The sequence below is a fragment of the Nerophis lumbriciformis genome, linkage group LG07 (assembly GCF_033978685.3).
Source record: "Nerophis lumbriciformis linkage group LG07, RoL_Nlum_v2.1, whole genome shotgun sequence".
Classification (NCBI taxonomy): domain Eukaryota; kingdom Metazoa; phylum Chordata; class Actinopteri; order Syngnathiformes; family Syngnathidae; genus Nerophis; species Nerophis lumbriciformis.
Genome location: NC_084554.2, coordinates 25,318,645 through 25,343,658, shown reverse-complemented (window position 1 = coordinate 25,343,658; position 25,014 = coordinate 25,318,645). Strand labels below are relative to the sequence as shown.

The window sequence follows — 25,014 nt, the reverse complement described above, 5'->3', positions numbered from 1 at the left end:
TTCATTAAATTGTTATATGTATCCAGTGATTATACTATAAAGTTATTTTCCATTTAACTTCACCAGTTTTAGATAATTTTTATTCAAAATCGCTGAATTTTCACATTTTCCGTTCAAATACTGAGAAGAGACGGTGCGGTGATCAGCAGCCAGTTGAGGCAAGTCACTCAATTGTGCCTCACCATGGATTGCGGACTCGGCTAACTGCTGGCCTGCTGTGCAGTGAGACCGTATTGCTATATGAACTATATTATACATTTCCATAGTTTAGTTAGCTGAGGTATATAATGTACAGTGTATTTTGTCAACAACTGTATGTGTGTAACGTATTTCTTGTGCTGAGCAATCATAAAACTGCTGTGAAGACGCACTGTGTGAGGCTCGCGTAATCCCGCCTCCTGGTGCCGGTTAATGCACCTCCGCCGCAGACTGTACTCCCCGACGGGAGCGCCACACCAACCAAAGCCCACACCCAAACTCTCCACGTGCAAGACCGAATCCACCCCAAAAAAGTCACTTAACAAGAAGCCAAAAAGTGCAAAAACAACATTGCTCGCGCCGGAGGAGCCGTGAACGACTGCAGGGACACAACATTAGGTACACCTGCAGACTGCAGCACGGATTTCATATTTCATTCATTCACAACTCCTCCAACACGAACACCACTGTTCCCGCACTTATAAGTAAAGGTAAGACCATAATAACGTTTTTTTAATTAAATGTGCTTTTTTGTGTGCTACAGTTTGTATGTGTAAAGTTAAAGTTAAGTTAAAGTAGCAATGATTGTCACACACACACTAGGTGTGGTGAAATTTGTCTTCTGCATTTGACCCATCCCTTGCTCACCCCCTGGGATGTGAGGGGAGCAGTGGGCAGCAGCGGCGCCGCGCCCGGGAATAATTGTTGGTGATTTAACCCCCAATTCCAACCCTTGATGCTGAGTGCCAAGCAGGGAAGAATGCTGGTATGAGCTTTTAAACATAACCCGTTAACTGCTGCCAATCAAATGGTGAATAAGATACTCTTTAGGGTTCATATGTTTGTAAATCTGACTGTGATGAAGTCAGTGCCTCACCAGTCATCAACCTCACCGCACGTCACTGCCAGGTCCAGACCAACAACGTTCAACACAGACCAAAACAACATGGATGTTTTAATTGAATTTCCTCCTACTTTTATGTGCTCGCTCCATATTGTTGTGGAAAAAAAGTATATCAGGTTCCAAATGAATATAACGAAGGCAGCCTTTAGTGGTGTACTGTACATATTGTTTGCCAATCATGTGGATAAACCCTCACCTCATTTTGGCAGAGAGTAATTTCCTTTTCGGAAGCACTCGAGAATTGCTTTTAAAGACCCGCTGATGCCTGGCAGCTCTGTGCAGGTAATTGAAGTTGCCGTTGCTTTTTGTCATCTCTGTGTAATTTCTCTATCTCAAAGTGACACGCCAGTCGATTCCTGGCCCTCCATGACGGATCGTTTCATCTCGGGCGGAGTTGTGAGGGGAAAAAAAGCACAGATTCATTTGTTCCTAAACCAGGCAGAAGGTCGGCGTAAACCCCTCCTCACCTACACAGTGTTGGATAAAAAAAACCCCAAAACAATTAGAAGTCGGGAGGATCACCGCTGGTTTTGGGCTACAGCTGATGATGTCTAAAATAACGGCTCGCATTCAGACGGGCGCTAATTGAGGCGGCATTTGTATTCATTGCTGCTCAAGCTGCAGAGCAGACGTATTCATCACCACACTATAGCTGTGGTATGATTAGTCTGTGCATTAAACAGGCAGCAGGTATAAAAAAAAGGTCATTTACGTGAAGTTCTCCTACTAATGTGAGCATGGACTGAATGAACTAACGGACTGTAAAAATAGCATCGATGGCTGTTCACGCCCTTGTCTCCTTTGCTTACTTATAAGCGATGAAGCACTTAGGGAGACAGATTGAGGGTGCTACAGATTACACGCAGATCCAAGCTATTAGCAAGATACCTAAACCCTTCTCTAAGGGGAGGTTTGGATTAATGATTATCACATACAACATCTAACTCGTCTGTGTCGCCCCGAAGACCACACGTGTTTGACGCAAACATTTCTATTTCGCCAGCTCAGTTCCTTCGTCAAGCAAAGGATTCCGCTAATTAGAATGCTTCCTTTTGCTGGAGTGCAGAAAAAGAATAGTCCCAGGGTTTTTTTCCACAACAAAACAAGGTCTGCTATAGCCGGCAGCATAATTAGCCTGCTATGTAATTACATAGCGGAGCGCCTAAGGGACCTTTGATTCTTTGGTGTAAATTGGGGTTTTGATCGCAGCTCAAAATGATCTGCGACTGATTGGGATATGTGAGGATTTTGGCAAGTCATTTGGTGCCAGGATTCTTACTCAGGGTAGGGGGTTCATTTATGGAATTGCATATTCATCTGTGTGGCAAAATGAGAGAAATTAATTGCTTCCCCCTGAGACATTGTGCAAAACTATTGTGCAAAAGTCTCAGGCCACTCATTTCCACTAAACTTTGCAAAGGGGTAGTATGGCACTGACCAAGTAAGAAGTCATTAAATTGCAGCACTTGGAGTGTCCCCCGAGGAATCATGACACGGCAGTTGTCGTCATCCTCCATTAACTAGGAAGTAGCCTACAAACTAATCAAATACTAACATTATTTTTGTTAGGTTTGCATTCACAGTAGTTCATTACAAAAAGTAGTACCTTGGGATGGAACGATAAACGGTATTAACGATAACTGCATGAAATAAACGATAAACGGTTAGTATTTCCGTTTTAAATAAAAATCACAGAAAAACCGTGATTGAAAACTGCACTTTGATAAACTCACAGACTGGCAGTAGCTTGCTATCTTAAATGCTAACATGTAAACAAGAGACATTAACGTATACTTGCCAACCCTCCCGATTTTCACGGGGGACTCCCGAATTTCAGTGCCCCTCCCGAAAATCTCCCGGGGCAACCATTCTCCCGAATTTCTCCCGATTTCCACCCGGACAACAATATTCGGGGCGAGCCTTAAAGGCACTGCCTTTAGCCTCCTCTCTCACCGGAAAAGGAGACTATTATATATGTCTCCGTTGTCCCTAGGTTTATCTATAACCCATAAAGTAGGCAGGCACGGAGTTATTTCTCAGCGTGTGTTTATTCCAGCCGGCACGTTAATACACTAAGACACAACATCCGGATTCCCATCATGTATTGCTTCAAAACAACGGCAAGTAGTAATGTCCAAAAACATAACAGACGAAGCAAAAGAACGAAGAAGAGACATGGCGACGACGAGTAAGAAGAAGAAGTACGCTTGCCATTTCCAAAATGATTGGAAAAAATAATTTCAGTTCATCCAGGACAGCTCAAAGGGGAAGGGATATGCTGGCTGCAAATTTTGTAGATCAGTCTTCTCCATTGAACACGATGGCCGAACGGATATACTCATTCATGAACGGATTATTTATTTACATATACTGTATATATATATATATATATATATATATATATATATATACATATATATACTGTATATATATATATACTGTATATATATATATATATATATATATATACTGTATGTATATATATATATATATGTATATATGTATATATATATATATATATATATATATGTAAGAAATACTTGAAAATATATACACCCCCGCTACCCCCCCCCCCCCCCCCCCCCACCTCAACCCCCCCCCCCCCCCCCCAACCCCGACCACATCTCCCGAATTCGGAGGTCTCAAGGTTGGCAAGTATGCATTAACGTCTTTCCCCATTAAAAAACAACATACCCCTATCTAAACTTATACAAACACATTGTGTGGGAGCAACTAACTTATTCAATTGTGCATATTGAACATACAAGCAGTTCTCTTTTAGACAGTGATCGCTCTGTACTCAAGAATATGAGATGGAGGTGTTTTTACGGTGTGTTCAAGAACCGCTGAACATAGGACACAACGCTCGCCAGAAATGATAAATAATTACAACAGATTTGATTTGTTATGCACTTTTCATTGTAATAAATCTTAAAGTCCTACAGTACAAACCAATGTCTAAAACAATAAAAGCTTAACCATTAAAAAAGATAAAATACTAAGACTAAAACACTATCAGTGAGGCATAAGAAACGTGTTTTTTTATATTTCAGTTATTAAAAAAATAACTGTGTGTGTGTGTGAATATAAGTACTTTTTGAGCATATTCAACAATACCGCTATAACCATGATAAATCCTCAGTTTTCATAAAATGTTCAGCCAAAATGTCAGAAATTACCATTCAGAATATGTTTGAAGTAACATGTTAACACTTTTTAACTGCCATGTTCAACACTGAATGATTAAACATAAAAAAAAAAAAATACAACTTTGAAGACAATAGACACATTATTTTAAGCAGGCACGTGCAGAGTGGTCCTCAAGCACCAGTCCGTTTCAATTGCGTGAGAAAAGTGCCCTTTCTTCCTTCATTCAAAAATAAAAATGACTATCTGTAATCAATTCCCCCTGAATATGTTTGATATCTGACACAGCATATATTTGAGTTCTTGTGAAAATTCTTATCATAAACTGCTGAAGGGCTTTCACAAGCCCACGGCGACCTCCACCCGTCCCCTTCTTTTACGTGCAGTGCGCTGAGCCTACAGTACGTCTCCACTGACACGCGGCAATGTTTGCAAAATCCCCTGACGTTAATTGGTGCTAAATTAACCACAACATTAGCCCCACTGAAAACATTGGTTCGACGTTTCCTAAACAAAATAGAAAAAAGAAGCCTCATCCAGTTGTTTGTCTTGTTTAATGAAAGGGATAGTGGGCATACCCACAACATTTGTATTTCAATATTTGATATATTTCATAGTGAAATTAAAAAAATAGTTTTTTAAAATTTTCATCACAAATCATCATAAAATCAGTAGAAATGACCCCCTCAAAAAAACCCATGTTCAATTCGGTTCACATTACTTGCTGGAAGCGGAATAAATACTCAGCTATTCACTCTGACAGAGGAGATGACAGTAAGATAGATCATTTAACGGCAGTTTTGCTCTTCTACAAATTTGAAAAGTTCACAGTTTTGTTTCACTTAAAATCCCTATTATTGAGATGAAAGGTTGGTCTTGAGTTGAGCTACATCAGTCTGGTGAAGTATATTTGCTATATGTTGTGTGAATGCTCCAAAATTCATCTATTTATTAAACTTCTTCTTCTTCTTCTCCAGATTTTGGCACGCTCTACCTTCCACATTTTCCACCCGATTCAAACCGTTCCATCTTCAAACTGTTCAGCCTATTCGGGAATCACGGGCTTTCCCTTGACAAATTCCAAAAATTCCTCAGATTTTCCAGAATTCCAGGTTTTCCGGGACATGTTTCCCATTCAGAATGAATTGGCCATTTTGCAAACATTCACCATTTCCACATTTTTCAACCGATTCAACCATTCCACCTTCAACACATTCCAACATCTTGGAAATTTAAACTACATTTTTTCCAAGTTCAAAAAAATTCCAGGATTTTCCAGAATTCCTGGTTTTCCAAAGCCCTATTTTCACTCTTTTTTCTGGCGACTACTCATTCCACATTTTTCAACGCATTTCAACCGTTCCACCGTCAAAACATTCCTCTTAATCAGGACAAAACACCAAGTTATTTTTTGAACTGGAAAAATTCCCGGTTTTCCCGACATTTTGTAATACCATTTCTCAATTCAACCATTACACTTTCAACACATTCCACCATCTTGGAAATTTAAACAAATTTTTTTCCAAGTTAAAAAAAATTCCAGGATTTTCCAGAATTCCTGGTTTTCCAAAGCCCTATTTTCACTCTTTTTTCTAGTGACTACTCCTGCCACATTTTTCAACGCATTTCAACCGTTCTACCGTCACAACATTCCTCATAATCAGGACAAAACACCAAGTTATTTTTTGAACTGGAAACATTCCCAGTTTTCCCGATATTTTGTAATACCATTTCTCAATGCAACATGTTACTACTTCAACATTTCTCAACCGATTTGAAAAATTCCAACACCAACCATTTCAACTCATTCTGGCCATTCAAGTTGTTTACCGTTTTCAAAAAGATTCCCGCTTTTTCCTTTTGGGATATTCCCATTGAAATCAATGGGACATTCTTCAAAGTTCCACAACTACCACATTTTTCATCTGATTCAAACTGTTCCAACTTCAAAATATTCAGCCTGTTTGGGAATTGTGTGCTCTACTTCAACAATTCTAAAAAGAATTCCAGGATTTCAGTTCAACTTCAGCATTGGAGCATTCACATGCAAATCCTTCAGGAATTGCCTCATCTAGTATTAATAGGTGTGTAACAATTTGTACTAAAAACAATTCGATTCGATCGTTATTTGTGGTTGCAAATTCAAGTACAATCAGTTTTCTTTAAGGAACGATCTGATCCGAAACGATTCAGTAACTTTTTAGCAAAAAAAATCAATCTGTCATATTCTGGGAGCCCTGCTGCCGCCTGTCTGCTTTGTGTTGCAGTGCCTGGTTTTCTGAGCAAACATTGCGCACACTTTATACCCATTTCCACCTGACTACTCAAGCTCTCCGGCCATTCACTCGGCGCAAGATGATTCCTGATACTGCACCCTTCCAGTCATGTTCCTCTCTTCTGCTCTGGCTCCACTCATGCATCCTGTTCATGGGGCTCTGACCCAACTTGTTCATCTCCAAAACCTTTTGTGTACGATTTTCATTTCTCCACACTTTTTGTGTGCATCCCGAGTTGTTTTTCCTCACTTCTTTTTCAGTGCGCCTTTTGTTATTGTTTTTATTCTTCCTTCTCTGCGTAAGGGTCCTACTCCGGCGGAGGCCGATCGCAGTATGACTATGAAATAAATACTGGATACTGCACACTGCAGGCGAAATTTTCTATATTCTTGTTATTTCTTGTAAGGGAATAATGTATAAATGGTTATGGATACAAACAAGTATACAACAACAATTAATGGCCAACGCATTCACATCTTACTTGAATAAAGTGAAACCAACACTTAAGCTTGGATTAATAAGAGAAAACTTTTTCTGCTCTCATTTTCAATATTCAAGCAATTTTTTAGAAAAGTACAGTAAACAAAATTTTAACAGTAGATTTACCTGCTAAATAAAGTTCCTTGACCCGGCCATACAATATCTGTTCTCCACCCTGGCGACACTGATGACGGACAGCGTCCCAGATGTGCGGAAGCATGAATGCCCTCTCATCCTTGTTGATGGTGTTGGCCATTTGCTTCCTAATTTCCATTGCACCATTCATCCATCTGTAGTATTTCTTTATTTCTGATTACATTACTTTTCTTTGGCTGCCAGTCGTGTGTTGTGTGTTAAACTTCTGTTCCAAAAGTTGGTGCGTCGCCGTAACTTGCTCCGCTGTTACTTCCGTTTTATCACTTAAAGTTGAGTTGCAGCTGTGAATTATTGTGTTGTGTCGTTTGGATTTGTTGTGGCTATTGCACTGTAAGTTTTTGTGTTGTGATTACTGATATTGTCTTGTGGCGTTTGCATTTGTTATGACCTTTCTCGACCACCGTAGCTATCTGCCATTTTTGTTTTGATGACACCCCAGGCAGGCAAATAGACTTAATGTTTAACATCTTCATTAATAAAAGTGCTAAACTTCTGTCTGCCCGTCCTAAATCCGATGTTTTTGTTTTTCTAGTATCGATAAAATCGATAGATTCCCTTTACCCTTTAAATACCTATCATCCGGAAGGCAAACTGGCCGAGCACAGATCAATATGACGTATTTTCTGGACCATTGGGCGCACCGGATTATAAGGCGCACTGCCGATGAGCGTGTCTATTCAGGTCTTTTTTCATGCAAAAGGCGCACCACATTAAAAGGCGCAATAAAGCGGTCATATTATGATTTTTTTCTAAATTGAAAACTAGAGATATCCAATAATATCGGCCTGCCGATATTATCGGCCGATAAATGCTTTAAAATGCAATATCGGAAATGATCGGTATTGTTTTTTTAATTATCGGTATCTTTTAAAAAATTTTTTTTTTTTTTTTTAATATTAAATCAACATAAAAAACACAAGATACACTTACAATTAGTGCACCAACCCAAAAAACCTCCCTCCCCCATTTACACTCATTCACACAAAAGGGTTGTTTCTTTCTGTTATTAATATTCTGGTTCCTACATTATATATCAATATATATCAATACAGTCTGCAAGGGATACAGTCCGTAAGCACACATGATTGTGCGTGCTGCTGGTCCACTAATAGTACTAACCTTTAACAGTTAATTTTACTAATTTTCATTGATTACTAGTTTCAATGTCACTGTTTTTATATTGTTTTACTTTCTTATTTATGCAAGAAAATGTTTTTATTCATCTTATTTTATCTTTTTTTTTTTTTTTTTTAAGTACCTTATCTTCACCATACCCAGTTGTCCAAATTAGGCATAAAAATGTGTTAATTCCACGACTGTATATATCGGTTGATATCGGTATCGGTTGATATCGGTATCGGTAATTAAAGAGTTGGACAATATCGGAATATCGGCAAAAAGCCATTATCGGACATCCCTATTGAAAACACTTCCTTGTGGTCTACATAACATGTAATGGTGGTTCTTTGGTCAAAAATATTGCATAGATTATGTTTTACAGATCATCTTCAAGTCGCTTTCTCACAGTCGCTTCAGGATGCGCCGTTTTGTGGGCGGTCTTATTTACGTGGCTCACCTTAGGCAGCGTCTTCTCCCCGTCATCTTTGTTGTAGCGGTGTAGCGTGCAAGGACGGGGGTGGAAGAAGTGTCAAAAGATGGAGCTAACTGTTTTAATGACATTCAGACTTTAATTAAATTAATAACGAAGCAGCATCTCCTCATCCGTGGCTCATTAGTGCAACAACACCGGAAATGTGTCCCGTGAAAAAAATGGTCCGACCTGAACTCTTTAATAACTAAAGTTCCGTGGGCGATTTATGTAAACTCACAACACTGGTAGTTTTTAGCACTTCCATACCGAGATATAAGTTAAAACTTTACGCTACTTTGTATTAGAAATGGCAACACCAGAGGGTGAATGTCCCATAACAAGAAGATAGAGAAAAAGAAGAAGCTTATCGATTACGGCATCGACACAGACTACAGTGGCGGACGTGCGCAAATTTACAGGATTTATGCAGATCTCAAATACACATCAGCAGGTACCAGAAGGTAAGAAAAGTTGGTTTTGCATAATATTGTGAAATAAAACGCCAGATAATCCATCCATCCATCCATCTTCTTCCGCTTATCCGAGGTCGGGTCGCGGGGGCAGCAGCCTAAGCAGGGAAGCCCAGACTTCCCTCTCCCCAGCCACTTCGTCCAGCTCCTCCCGGGGGATCCCGAGGCGTTCCCAGGCCAGCCGGGAGACACAGTTTTCCAAACGTGTCCTGGGTCTTCTCCGTGGCCTCCTACCGGTTGGACGTGCCCTAAACACCTCCCTAGGGAGGCGTTCGGGTGGCATCCTGACCAGATGCCCGAACCACCTCACCTGGCTCGTCTTGATGTGGAGGAGCAGCGGCTTTACTTTGATTTCCCCCCGGATGACAGAGCTTCTCGCTCTATCTCTAAGGGAGAGCCCCACCACCCGGCGGAGGAAACTCATTTCGGCCGCCTGTACCCGTGATCTTGTCCTTTCGGTCATAACCCAAAGCACATGACCATAGGTGAGGATGGGAACGTAGATCGACCGGTAAATTGAGAGTTTTGCCTTCCGGCTCAGCTCCTTCTTCACCACAACGGATCGATACAGCTTCCACATTACTGAAGACGCCGCACCGATCCGCCTGTCGATCTCATAATCCACTCTTCCCTCACTCATGAACAAGACTCCTAGGTACTTGAACTCCTCCACTTCGGGAAGGGTCTCCTCCCCAACCCAGACAATATGCCTAATTAATGAGTGCCATTTTGCGGTCCTTATACACACACCATAGTAATACTTGTATCTCGTGACTACGGTAGCCGTAATGTGCCGACAATCCATCAAGCGGTGCGGCTTCAAAGTCGTACTAAAACATTTTGACAGATTTTTGAGTGCTGTGTGTAATGTTCTTTATTTTCAATGGAACATTTAAAGTTTTGGTGTTGTTTACTGGCGTCATATTGCAGTCTACACGTATCTCTTATGTGTGACTACCATCTACTGGTCACACTTATCATTACACCATGTACCAAATAAAATTGCTTCAAGGTCGGTAAGCACAACCAAAATTATTCCGTACATTAGGCGCACTGTCAATTTTTGAGAAAATGGAAAGGATTTTAAGTGCGCTTTATAGTCCGAAAAATACGGTACTTGAAATTAGGAATCCCGCGACCCCGAAAGGGACAAGCGGTAGAAAATGGATGGAAATTAGGAATACAAATCGATATATGTCGCTCAATCGTTACGCCTTTAATTATTAGTGAGATTGTCACAGTGGCACATGTCGGCTGATGGCGTGACCCCAGGATGCAGAGACAAAATGCCGCTAGCAGATCAAAGAATTTAATTCTATATTTAGAGAGCAAAAACTGAAAGAAATGAAAGGCTAGTATTCTATGTGGAGGACATGTAGTGCGCATACCTTAATCCTGTACTTGAGTTATATTGAAGGTATTTCAAGTGTTACATTCAAGTGTTTGTATTGACACAAAAATTCCCATCGTCTGGAGGACGTAGCTGCCACGAAGATAGATGAGCATTTTTTTGTTCCAAAGAGGTTCCTTTCTCGGCTTTACCAAGTTGTAAACGTTTTTCACATGAAGGTAAATGACATGTGTTGCGCCCCCTATTGGAGAAATGTATGTACCCAAGGGGGGCTTGGCAAAAAAAAAAACAGAGTAACTTATGCAAACTGACAAAAAAGGCCATAATTCAGCGCTGGCCATGAGCAACAGGTGAACCTAAATAGACTTGATTAGAAATAGAAAACAGGTTCTGGCAGGAAACTAAACAGAAAGCAAAGGTGCTGCAAAGTACAACCAAAATAAAAGCACCAGGACAGGAAATGATACAATGACCAAGTAAAGGCAGAAGTAACAGTCATGGTGTCATAAAAGAAATAACGCTAAAACTAGGAATGTCCGATAATGTTTTTTTGCCGATATCTGATATTCCGATATTGTCCAACCTCTTTAATTACCGATACCGATATCAACCGATATATACAGTCGTGGAATTAACACATTATTATGCCTAATTTGGACAACCAGGTATGGTGAAGATAAGGTACTTTTAAAAAAATTAATAAAATAAAATAAGATAAATAAATGAAAAACATTTTCTTGAATAAAAAAGAAAGTAAAACAATATAAGAACAGTTACATTGAAACGAGTAATTAATGAAAATTAGTCAAATTAACTGTTAAAGGTTAGTACTAGTGGACCAGCAGCACGCACAATCATGTGTGCTTACGGACTGTATCTCTTGCAGACTGTATTGATATATATTGATATATAATGTAGGAATATTTATAACAGAAAGAAACAACTCTTTTGTGTGAATGAGTGTGAATGAGTGTAAATGGGGGAGGAAAGTTTTTTGGGTTTGTGCACTAATTGTAAGTGTATCTTGTGTTTTTTAAGTTGATTTACAGTCAAGAAAATAAGTATTTGAACACCCTGCTATTTTGCAAGTTCTCCCACTTAGAAATCATGGAGGGGTCTGAAATGTTCATGGTAGGTGCATGTCCACTGTATGAGAGATTACCTAAAAAGAAAAATCCAGAAATCACAATCTTTGATTTTTTAACAATTTATTTGTGTGATACAGCTGAAAATAAGTATTTGAACACCAACATTAATATTTGGTAGAGTAGCCTTTGTTTGCAATTACAGAGGTCAAACGTTTCCTGTAGTTCTTTAGCAGGTTTGCACAGACTGCAGGAGGGATTTTGGCCCACTCCTCCACACAGATCTTCTCTAGATCAGTCAGGTTTCTGGGCTGTCGCTGAGTAACACAGACTTTCAGCTCCCTCCAAAGATTTTCAATTGGATTTAGGTCTGGAGACTGGCTAGGCCACTCCAGAACCTTGATATGGTTCTTACGAAGCCACTTCTTGGTTTTCCTGGCTGTGTGCTTTGGGTCATTGTCATGTTGGAGATCCAGCCACGACTCATCTTCAATGATCTGACTGAGGGAAGGAGGTTTTTGGCCAAAATCTCACAATACATGGCTGCAGTCATCCTCTCCTTAATACAGTACAGTCGTCCTGTCCCACGAGCAGAAAAACACCCCCAAAGCATGATGCTACCACCCCCATGCATCACAGTAGGGATGGTGTTCTTGGGATGGTACGCATCATTCTTCTTCCTCCAAACACGCATAGTGGAATTATGACCAAAAAGGTCAATTTTGGTCTCATCTGTCCACAAAACTTTCTCCCATGACTCCTCTGGATCATCCAATGGTCATTGGCAAACTTAAGACGGGCCTTAACATGTGCTGGTTTAAGCAGGGGAACCTTCCGTGCCATGCATGATTTCAAAGCATGACGTCTTAGTGTATTACCAACAGTGACCATGGACACAGTGGTCCTAGCTCTTTTCAGGTCATTGACCAAGTCCTGCCGTGTAGTCCTGGGCTGATTCCTCACCTTTATTAGCATCATTGAGACCCCACGAGGCGATATCTTGCATGGGGCTCCACTCCGATTGAGATTGACCGTCATGTTTAGCTTCTTCCATTTTCTAATGATCGCTCCAACAGTGGACCTTTTTTCACCAAGCTGCTTGGCAATTTCTCCGTAGCCCTTTCCATCCTTGTGGAGTTGCACAATTTTGTCTCTGGTGTCTTTGGACAGCTCTTTGCTCTTAGCCATGCTGAATGTTTGGGTCTTACTGATTGTATGGGGTGGACAGGTGTCTTTATGCAGGTAACGACCTCACACAGGTGCATCTGATTCAGGATAATAAAGTGGAGTGGAGGAGGACTTTTAAAGGTGGACTAACAGGTCTTTGAGGGTCAGAATTCTAGCTGATAGACAGGTGTTCAAATACTTATTTTCAGCTGTATCACACAAATAAATTGTTAAAAAAATCAAAGATTGTGATTTCTGGATTTTTCTTTTTAGGTTATCTCTCATACAGTGGACATGCACCTACCGTGAACATTTCAGACCCCTCCATGATTTCGAAGTGGGAGAACTTGCAAAATAGCAGGGTGTTCAAATACTTATTTTCTTGACTGTAATAAAAAAACAATAAAACCAGCAAAAAAAAACGGTAAAGATAATAAAAAAAATGATACCGATAATTTCCGATATTACATTTTAACGCATTTATCGGCTGATAATATCGGCAGGCCGATATTATCGGACATCTATAGCTAAAACCAACTGTACAAGCAACAAGTAGGTAACACGTACACGGGGCAACACTTCACAAACTCTAAAAATGTACTTGGAGCAACTAATTACAAGATGCTGCAAAGCATGCTGGGAATTGGCATCACTCCCATTACTGGTGGTGCTCCAAGTTTTTCAGCATAGTAGTAGTTGCCCGATATTCGTTTTGTTACCTGTTACATGTTGTGCTGGCATTAATGTGTTCACACCGTGATGGTAGTTACTCTACTGAATTCTGATGTCATGCAAGGGGCCACAAAAAATGGCGAGTTTGAGAGTACTGACCTAGAAGAAGTCGAGTGAACTAGAATGTGGTTGAAGTCTGAACATTTGAGTAAAAATGCTGACAAGGGCTTTCCTTACCAGGGCATGGTGTAACGTTGCACTCCTGGTACTCCTGCGCCGACCCCTGGCAGGTGTGCCCGCCATACTTGGGCTCCGGGTTGCTGCAAGTCCGCTTCCGGCTGCGGATCCCGCGGCTGCAGTCTCTGCTGCACTGAGACCAGGAAGACCACGAGGACCAGCCGCCGTTCACGGTGCGCCCGGAGATCTTCCCCAGATGAAGAACCTCGCCTAAAGCAGCAAGAAAGAGAGACGTTGTTGAAAACTCCGAGATGTAACAGTGATGGATCGGCGACAGCTGCACTCTTAATTATTATTTTCTCAAGATGGATTCAGTAAGATGAGTGCAGCTCATCAAATGACATCAGTTTTCGTTCATGGCGCTCTCATTTAGAAGGAATCAAGAGGAAGAATCTAAAACTGCAATTTTTACCACGCTATGATTACTGCATGTGTTAACCAGGGCTGTGGGAATATGGCGTGTTTAAATAAGAAGACATCTGTTTGAGCGAAGGACAATCACCTGCAAGGAAATGACAGTGGCTGTCCAAGAGTCATTCAACACCAGAACCTCTACGAACAGATATTAAGACAAGATGGACCTTCTTTTCCTTTTTATTCCCTTTGCAGGCTTTTCCCTCCATTCTCCATCTACCTCACAATGTTTTTCCTGTGGTTGAGCTGCTTTGTATTCTCAGGGAGACCGAGTGTTTACCTTGTGCTAGTTCTCAACCTCTTCATAAATACGGCCGACCTTGGCGCGGTGCACGGGGCCGCCCGATCACCAGGGCCCGTCGAGGCGCTTGCGCTTCATCGATTCTAAGCGGGCAGCGGGGTGGACCGCCCCGCCTGCAGCTGTGACCTGATACTCTTCATCCGGACCTCTTTAAAGGCAAGCTGCGCGTGATTCTCGCGTTTCATCTCATCCATGTAAACATTTACATAAGCACAACCTCCTTGCTCACGCTCATACAAAAATGCAAACATGCACACTACAGCGTGAACATAACTTGAACATCTTACATTTCAACCAATACGGTATCTAATCCCAGTCCTAAAAGATACACATTTGCAGTACTTTTGTGTTCATGTGTTAAATGTTAATTTGATGTTACATTTATTTTATTTTATATTTTATTTATATATATTTATTATATTATATATTTTAAATTTATATTTACGGTAGTTAATTTGATGATACTTTGATGATACATTTTAAAGACCTGCTCAGTGGCCTTGTGGTTAGAGTGTCCGCCCTGAGACTGGAAGGTTGTGAGTTCAAACCCCGGCCGAGTCATACCAAAGAATATACAAATGGGACCCATTACCTCCCTGCTTGGCACTCAGCATCAAGGGTTAGAATTAGGGATGTCCGATAATATCGGCCGGCCGATAAATGCGTTAAAATGTAATATCGGAAAATTATCGGTATCGTTTTTTTTATTATCGGTATCGGTGTTTTATTTTTAATTTTTTAAAATTTTTATTAAATCAACATAATAAAACACATGATACACTTACGATTAGTGCACCAACCCAAAAAACTTTCCTCCCCCATTCACACAAAAGGGTTGTTTCTTTCTGTTATTAATATTCTGGTTCCTACATTATATATCAATATATATCAATACAGTCTGCAAGGGATACAGTCCGTAAGCACACATGATTGTGCGTGCTGCTGGTCCACTAATAGTACTAACCTTTAACAGTTAATTTTACTAATTTTCCTTAATTACTAGTTTCTATGTAACTGTTTTTATATTGTTTTACTTTCTTTTTTAATCAAGAAAATGTATCTTCACCATACCTGGTTTTCCAAATTAGGCATAATAATGTGTTAATTCCACGACTGTATATATCAGTTGATATCGGTATCGGTTGATATCGGTATCGGTAATTAAAGAGTTGGACAATATCGGAATATCGGCAAAAAGCCATTATCGGACATCCCTAGTTTTAGCGTTATTTCTTTTATGACACCATGACTGTTACTTCTGCCTTTACTTGGTCATTGTATCATTTCCTGTTCTGGTGCTTTTATTTTGGTTGTACTTTGCAGCACCTTTGCTTTCTGTTTAGTTTCCTGCCAGAACCTGTTTTCTATTTCTAATCAAGTCTTTTTAGGTTCACCTGTTGCTCATGGCCAGCGCTGAATTATTGCCTTTTTTGGCAGTTTGCATAAGTTACTCTGTTATTTTTTTGCCAAGCCCCCCTTTGGGGACATACATTTCCCCAAGGGGCGCAACACATGTCATTTACCTTCATGTGAAAAAATAAATACCCCCCCAACCCAAGAACACACGTTTACAACTTGGTAAAGCCGAGAAAGGAACCTCTTTGGAACAAAAAAATGCTCATCTATCTTCGTGGCAGCTACGTCCTCCAGGCGATGGGAATTTTTGTGTCAATACAAACACTTGAATATAACACTTGAAATACCTTAAATATAACTCAAGTACAGGATTAAAGTATGCACACTACATGTCCTCCACATAGAATACTAGCCTTTCATTTCTTTCAGTTTTTGCTGTCTAAATATAGAATTAAATTATTTGATCTGCTTGCGGCATTTTGTCTCTGCATCCTGGGGTCATGCCATCAGCCGGCATGTGCCACTGTGACAATCTCACTAATAATTAGAGGCGTAACGATTGAGCGATATATCGATTTATATTCCTAATTTCCATCCATTTTCTACCGCTTGTCCCTTTCGGGGTCGCGGGATTCCTAATTTCAAGTACCGTATTTTTCGGACTATAAAGCGCACTTAAAATCTCAAAAATTGACAGTGCGCGTTATAGCCCGATGCGCCTAATGTACGGAATAATTTTGGTTGTGCTTACCGACCTCGAAGCAATTTTATTTGGTACATGGTGTAATGATAAGTGTGACCAGTAGATGGTAGTCACACATAAGAGATACGTGTAGACCGCAATATGACGCCAGTAAACAACACCAAAACTTTAAATGTTCCATTGAAAATAAAGAACATTACACACAGCACTCAAAAATCTGTCAAAATGTTTTAGTACGACTTTGAAGCCGCACCGCTTGATGGATTGTCGGCACATTACGGCTACCGTAGTCGGTTGATATCGGTATCGGTAATTAAAGAGTTGGACAATATCGGAATATCGGATATCGGCAAACAGCCATTATCGGACATCCCTAGTTAGAATTGGGGGTTAGATGGGTCAAATGCAGAGGGTAATTTCACCACACCTAGTGTTTGGACTTTACTTTAACTTGTTTAATGATAAATCTATTTTCTTTTCATATTTAAAGGGAAACTGCACTTTTTGGGGGAAATTTTGCCTATCAGTCACAATCATTATGAGAGACAAGAGAACACAAGTCTTATTTTTTTTTTAGGATTTTACAGACAATAAAAAAATGCTTGAAAGATGCGACTAATGGGAGTCATTGTTGTCGCCTTCCAATCCCTCTAAAACAACTTCAAAACCCTCCATCAACGTTTTGTATACAAGTATTTATATAATGTAGTAACAGACACGTTCATAACAATATGTACTATGTTCAATATTTATTGTATTTGATCATTTTAACCATTCCCGGGAATGGTTAAAATTCTTCCGCGCATTGATTTCTGTTTCCACAGCAGCGCACTTCCACACTTCCGGCATATACTTATGTTCCTACTTCCGGAATCGAACACGAGTGTGTTTTCTAATCATGGCTTCTGGGTAACAGACAACAAAGACAACTATTTTTGAACAAATGAGGATTCACAACCTTATCTTTTTGAAGCTGAATATATTATAGAAGCGAGCACGAAGGAAGAGTGAGACATTGTAGCAGATGGAAACTGGGAGAGTGAGGTAAAAGCCATTTTGACGCTACAAATATGGAACTTGGAGCCAAGCTATCTCGACAAATTAAGTACTTACCCAAAATCAACAGGAAGCGTCCCTGGCCAGCTGGACCAGATGAACAACTGTCCGTCAAGTGAGTAACTTTAACATCAATCATGATACATGCAGCACATCATGCGTGTTATTACAACTACAGTACACACGCTGTCTGGCTAGCTGTGTACAAACAAAACATGAAATGTTGGCTAATACTTTACAGATACTGTAATATGATTGTTAATGTTTTTCAGTCAGTACAGATTGGTGTCTTATCGCATTGGGTTGTGCATTACAAACTCAAACACGTTTCATGCTGACGTAGAAGCTCGCTTATTTCTTGCCGTAGTTAGCTTTTACAGCTAATACTGTAGCACACTGATTAGACTTAGACTTCCTTTTATTGTCATTCAAATTTGAACTTTACAGTACAAATAAGAACAACATTTTGTTGCATTAGCTCGTTGTAGTGCAGGATAAAAGATCAATAAGGTGCAGATATAAATAAATAGATTACTGTACAGATAAATATATTGCACTTTTGCATATGCATCAACGTTTATGGATGTATGTTATATTGTCTTTATATTCCAGTGAGTTAATCCATTTCGGGGGGGAAATTGAGGGGATTATTAGGATGCGTTCAAGAGTCTTACGGCCTGAAGGAAGAAGCTGCAGAACCTGGAGGTTCTGCTACGGAGGCTGCAGAACCTCTTTCTAGAGTCCAGCAGTGAAAACAGTCCTTGGTGGGGGTGGGAGGAGTCTCTGCAGATTTTCTGAGCCCTGGTCAGGCAGCGGCTTTTTGCGATTTCCTGGATAGGAGGAAGAGGAGTCCTGATGATCTTTTCCGCCGTCCTCACCACATCTGGAGAGACTTCCAGTCTGAGGCATTGCAGGCTCCAGTCCAGACAGAGATGCTGTTGGTCAGCAGGCTCTCTATAGTGCCTATGTAGAATGTGCTGAGAATGGGGGGAGGGAGCTGTGTTCTTTTCATCCGACGCAAAAAGTGCATGCGCTGCTGAGCTCTTTTTACAAGAGCTCCGGTGTGTAGGGACCAGGTCATATTGTCAGTTATCTGCACCCCCAGGAACTTGGTGCTGCTTACGATCTCCTACGCTGTGCCGTTGATGAAGACTGGAGTGTGGCTGGACTGGTGCCTCCTGAAGTCGACGATGATCTCCTTGGTCTTGTCGACGTTCAGGACCAGGTTGTTGGTTCTGCACCAGTCAACCAGATGCTTCACCTCCTCCCTGTAGTCCATGTCGTTGTTGTCTCGGATGAGGCCCACTACTGTTGTGTCGTCCGCATACTTCGCAATGTGGTTAGTAGTGGACCTGGCGCAGCAGTCATGGGTCATCAATGTGAACAGCAGCGGACTCTGGACACAGCCCTGGGGGGAGCCGGTGCTCAGGGAGATGGCACTGGAGGTGTTGTCGCCCACCCTCACAGACTGGGGTCTGTTTGTGAGGAAGTCAAGCAGCCAGTTGCATTGGGGGGGGACTGAAACCAAGGGGGGCCAGTTTGCTCACAAAGTGCTGCAGGATGATGGCGTTGAACGCCGAGCTGAAGTCCAGAAACAACATCCGCACGTGTGTGTCCTTTCCTTCCAGGTGTTCTAAGCTCAGGTGGAGTGCAGAGGAGATGGTGTCCTCTGTGGAGCGGTTAGGGCGATAAGCAAACTGGTATGGGTAAAATGTGGGGGGAAGTAGGGCCTGGCGATATATCGATATACTCGATGTATCGCGGGTTTGTCTCTGTGCGATATAGAAAATGACTATATCGTGATATTCGAGTATACGTTTTCACGCAGTTGCTTTTAGCTGCGGGCATTACACTACAGGCGTTTCTCACTCTTTCTTGTCTCTACTTCTCACAGAGAGATAAAACAAGCGCACCTTCTTACATACGTCACATACAGATACGCCAATCGTCATGGTGCTTTTGTTGACCAGAGAGGAGATTCTATAGAGAAATCTCGTTGGTTGGTTGACCTTTTTGATTACCTTGGTTGCCATTTTATCACAGGAAAGATTAGCCTCTAGAATGGAACCTAAGTAGGTGACCTCATCCTTCCTGGTGATAACAATGTCACCCACTTTTATAGTGAAGTCACTGACTTTCTTAAGGTTGATGTGGGACCCAAACAGGATGGATTCCGTTTTACCTAAGTGTAGTATTTAAATATGTTTACCCTTAAACAGCAGTGGAGTACTGTTATTATAATAACATGTACTTGTCTCACAAGTGTATCATGATAATGCTACCTTGCCTTTCGGTCGCCAAAACCAACAGCGTGACTTATCTCCCTCTCCAACTGGCGCAAATATTGATCTGCACATGGAGTTGCAAGAGATTTAATCCATGCGCCACTGATGAGCTGGACAGAGATGAAGAAAAGATGCAGCGTAAAAGACCTCATCTAAATTCCCTCCCCCCTTATTACTTCACACACTGCTCAAAGGCAAAATATCCCGCCTAAGTGCAAAAAAGGCTTCTCTGACTCCTCAGTGCATTATTATGCAATGTCATGCAGCGTGCATGCAAATGCAAGTGGAGGAAACAACTTTACCCACCTTGAAGCGTTACAAAAAGTTTGGTGACAAAACAAAAAGTGAGAAGGAATTGTCCTAGATTTTAGAGCATGTGTGTGTGTCATGCCATTAAATCCATGAAATGAGGTGTTGTGGTTGCCCACAGTGGAACTAGGCTACAGTATTCCCTGGACTGACCTGAGATCTGTCAGACGGCAGCCGTCCTCAAGGGAAGCTTCTAATGCAAGAGCCAATTAAAATAAGCGCAATTAAGAGTACTAAAAGGACACGAGGGCTTTAATCAACAACACAGGCTCACAAATAGCCACGGTGGGAAGAAAAGTAATGGGACAACTGGTCATCACATGAGGAGTCACTGCCCTTTGCACTCTTTCTACAACATTTTAGAACAGGGGTCCATAAACGTTTTGACTCGGGGGCCGGGCTGTATATGTATATATATATATATATACATATATATATGTATATATCTATACATATCTATATGTATATGTATACATATACATATACGTATATATATATACATATACGTATATATATACGTATATATATATATATACATATACGTATATATATATATATATATATATATATATATATATATATATATATATATATATATATATATAACTATATACATACATATATATATACACATATATACACATATATTTACATATATATTTACATACTGTATATACATAGATATATACACACACACACATATATATGTACATAAACACATATAATTTTTATATATATATATATATATATATATATATATATATATATATATATATATATATATATATATATATATATATATATATATATATATACCTCGCGCACTAATTGACTGTGCACACTTGATGTCACATTATCGATGAAAAAATGCATTTTTAGACAATATGATTTGCCTGAGCGGCTAGGAGACATCGAGAGTAACAAGTGGTAGAAAATGGATTAGAAAGGACAGAGTAAAAAAAATAAAAAATTTAAACAAAAAAAAATAAAAATAAAAATATTTTTTTTTGAAAGTTGGGACTTTGCGCGGGCCGGATTTTGGGGACGCCTGTTTTAGAATGTGGCATTTTGTACGATCAACCAGATATAGTTGTGAGGTCAAATATCAATTAGAAACCACATTTACAGGGTTAGGGTTACATCATGGTCCCATACTGAAAAATTAAAGTTAATTGTGAAAAGAGGTTAAAAAAAGAACATTATGTATAAATGAATACAAAAAATTATTGATTATTATATAAAGAAAACCTTTATGTCGTTATTAAGTATTTATATCAACATTTCAGATCTTTCTTTTTTTCGGGGTGTAATTCTATTTCTACACTGTGCTTCAGGCCAATAAAAAAACTAAACCATGGCCCGCAACTGCACTTTGGTTACACACTTGAAGAAACTGGGGATTTACATGTTTATGTGTTTGGGGCCGCAAATGCATAACTTGCTCAACTCCTGATTTATTAAATTAGTTGACACATTTTTAAAATCAAAATATTGTATGCATATCTTAAATATTACTATTTATTATTACTATAGCTCTTAATATTATTGTTGTTCCTGTCACGTCTTTTCCCCAAGATGCAGATGGACGTCAGGAAGCAGTGTGCAGGTAAGAAAAATGGTTTAATCCAATAATCAGGCCAAAATACGAACATACAAAACGTGCGAATGGCAGGAGAAGCTACGGCAAAGCTTAGCAAAAAGACTATCCAAAACAGGAGCAAGAAGCAAGTAGAACCAACGGAAAAAGACTTGCCAGGCAGAGTGTGGCGCAAGGCAGGAATAAATAGCTCTCTGATTAGTGAGCAGGTGAGCGACCCGACCACTAATCAGAGGCATGTGACAAAAATCAGCACACATGGCAACAAAGAAAACTAACAAGGGCGCTGAAACAGAACTAATCACCTACTAAAGAAATATCAAACTAAACAAAAGTTCCTTACAATTACTGTTAATATGAACAATAATAAAAATAAAGATATAAAATGCAGAAATTATTTAAATAAATCATGAAAGAATAATAACTGTTAATACATTGCTATTATAATAATGTAATATAATTTGAATACATAAATTAAAATAACAAAATCCTAATAAAACTTGTTATTATAGATTTTTTGATTAATAGTGATATGATGATAGTGTTTGTTACGATTCGGTGTTGATCATTAATGGTTTGGACCCCAGGATGCAGAGATGGCAGGTGAAATGCAGGTAAAATGTATTTATTAACAAAAATAAAGAAATAGTGCAGCCCGGAAGTGCACAGGAAGCATAGGTAAAATCCTGATTGGCAACCATGGACAGGTGTGTCATGATTTCCATTCAGGGACAGCTGAGGGAGACAGCGCTCAGACAAGAGAAGTGGCGGAAGCAAACAGGAAGTGGAAAAACAACAAAAATAAGAGCGCTGGGCAGGAAATAAAACTGTCCACAATGTTATGTAATGTAATCTGCTCAGTGGCCGAGTGGTTAGAGCAGACCTGGGCAAATTAAGGCCCGGGGGCTGCATGTGGCCCGTTAAGCTTTTCAATCTGGCCCGCCGGACATTCCCAAATGACCGTAAGTCTTGAACTATGCAAAGTATTTCAATGGTTAGAATCTGTGCTTTTGCATGATGTACTAGTTACTATGGTAATCTAATTAGTTACTATGGTAATCTAAATAGTTACTATGGTAATCTAAGTCACAGCAGCTCAGACGAGGCACCAAGCAGTGTGGGTGGGGAGCGTTTCCACAGAGTGTCAGCCTGAAATGTGGGTGTCAGGGACAGACGCGAAAGGAGATTTTTACAACAAAGTGCTAAAGCTTAGTGATATATCAGATGTATCAGATTGTAGGTGGGGGTGTGACGTTCATATGCTGCCAATATTCAGTGTTTTATCGTTCATGGTTAATATTGTCAATCCCACATTCTTTATTTTCATGTACATTCTGCGTGTCTCCTTCAGTAAAACAATTTAAAACTCCATTCCGTTTTTTAAGGCGGTCTGTCGTACCGTTTTTAGCATTCAATCAGACAATATTCTGAGGTTTTATATTAGTGTTCCTAAAAATAGATATACCGGCCCCCAGACATTTTTTTCTCTAAATCTGGCCCCCTGAGGCAAAATAATTGCCCAGACCTGGGTTAGAGTGTCCGCCCTGAGATCGGTAGGTCGTGAGTTCAAACTCCGGCTGAGTCATACCAAAGACTATAAAAATGGGACCCACTACCTCCCTGCTTGGCACTCAGCATCAAGGGTTGGAATTGGGGGTTAAATCATCAAAAATGTTTCTATGGCGCGGCCACCGCTGCTGCTCACTGCTCCCCTCCCCTCCCAGGGGGTGATCAAGGGTGATGGGTGAAATGCAGAGGGTAATTTCACCACACCTAGTGTGTGTGTGACAATCATTGGTACTTTAACTTTAATGTGAGATAACGACAATTCATAATTGAATGGGTAAGATTAAATCAGCTCTGCTTCTTCCTATTCATTTTTTAGACATGTTCATTAATAAGAGTCTGTGCTCATATTAACCTTGTATGCATGTTCAAAATAAACCAAACCAAACACATAAAAACATTAATAATGAATTGAAAGTGAATTGAAAGTACTTTTCTATGAGTATACACATGACCTTGCTGCCTGACTCCATAGAAGATGGTGCTTGTGAGTGTGATGGTTAAAAAAAAAAAAAAGACGGCTAACTTGTGTTCCTTTCCTCTACAACACGTCTGTGCAGTTTGGTCTTCAAATGGTCCAAAAACACCGACAACAACAACACAAGAGCCCCTGCTGGCCACATTAGAACGCTCAAGAGATATCCTGCTGGTCTACCTCCAGTTTAAAGTGCCTTTCTGGACCATCAGGTTATTATCACATATGGCTCCCATCAGAGCTGCCGTCTGACATCCAAGGTATATTAAATCAGAATGCCAACTCAGCGATTCTTTTCATATGTTGGCTTATCAAGATTGTCTGGTCAGCATCGCTTGATGTCAGCTTCTGATGGACAGGTTTGCCTTTGAACGCATCACCAAATATTTGGGCCGCACAAAACTTCAAACAGTAACTCCCGTTGACAAGAACATAAGGCAGGTTGAACTCACGTAAAAACATATGCCTGAGGGAATAAATTAGAGCCGCAAAGCAAAGGTATGCTTTTGAAAATGACGTATACACACTTGCTGTGAATCGTGCCATTGACTGCTTTTAGTGTATAAAGGCGCTGAATGGCGTCGACGTTGTAGAATGTGTGCGCAGATGTGCTTTTAAAGGAGCACAAAAAAGAAAAAAACACATTTTGGCACAAATGGCACCGCAAGGATCTGTCTTGAGAGGACAAGCAAGCACAAGTTAATTACTAAAATTATAAGGTGTGCAAGCACACATTTTTCCTCACTTAAACCTGATTAGACTGCACCAACCCAGGCTCCTGACAGGCTTGTTCGAACAGCTCAAAGCCTGTTTCATTGCAAGCAGCGGGAGATTGTGTGTCAGGAACCTTGCTTTTGCTGTTGTTTGAATATCACTCTGTGTCAAGGGAGTGAAGTGAAGTGAAGTGAATTACATTTATATAGCGCTTTTCTCTAGTGACTCAAAACGCTTTACATAGTTAAACCCATTATCTAAGTTACAGTTAAACCAGTGTGGGTGGCCTGGGAGCAGGTGGGTAAAGTATCTTGCCCAAGGACACAACGGCAGTGACTAGGATGGTGGAGGCGGGGATCGAACCAGGAACCCTTAAGTTGCTGGTACGGCCGCTCAACCAACCGAACCACGTCGCCCCAAGGGAGCTGTGGTTCCTCTATAATAAAAGAGTGGCAATCATCAGGAGGTCAAACAATAACTTCCAAGAAGATTTAACTGCAAAAT

At 40.3% G+C, this 25,014-nt stretch overlaps 1 protein-coding gene across 4 annotated transcripts in view; it reads right to left on the bottom strand.

The window, feature by feature from the left end:
- sema5a (sema domain, seven thrombospondin repeats (type 1 and type 1-like), transmembrane domain (TM) and short cytoplasmic domain, (semaphorin) 5A) overlaps window positions 1-25,014 on the bottom strand; it is a 393,767-nt gene that overhangs the window by 39,106 nt on the left and 329,647 nt on the right. For all 4 annotated transcript variants that reach the window (XR_012050550.1, XR_012050549.1, XM_061965607.2 and 1 more), the window contains exon 17: window positions 13,735-13,944. Coding sequence is in view for 2 of the 4 variants with exons in the window: in XM_061965607.2 (XP_061821591.1) it covers window positions 13,735-13,944 (210 nt within the window). In the remaining 2 variants the exon portion in view is untranslated. The remainder of the gene's footprint in view (window positions 1-13,734; window positions 13,945-25,014) is intronic.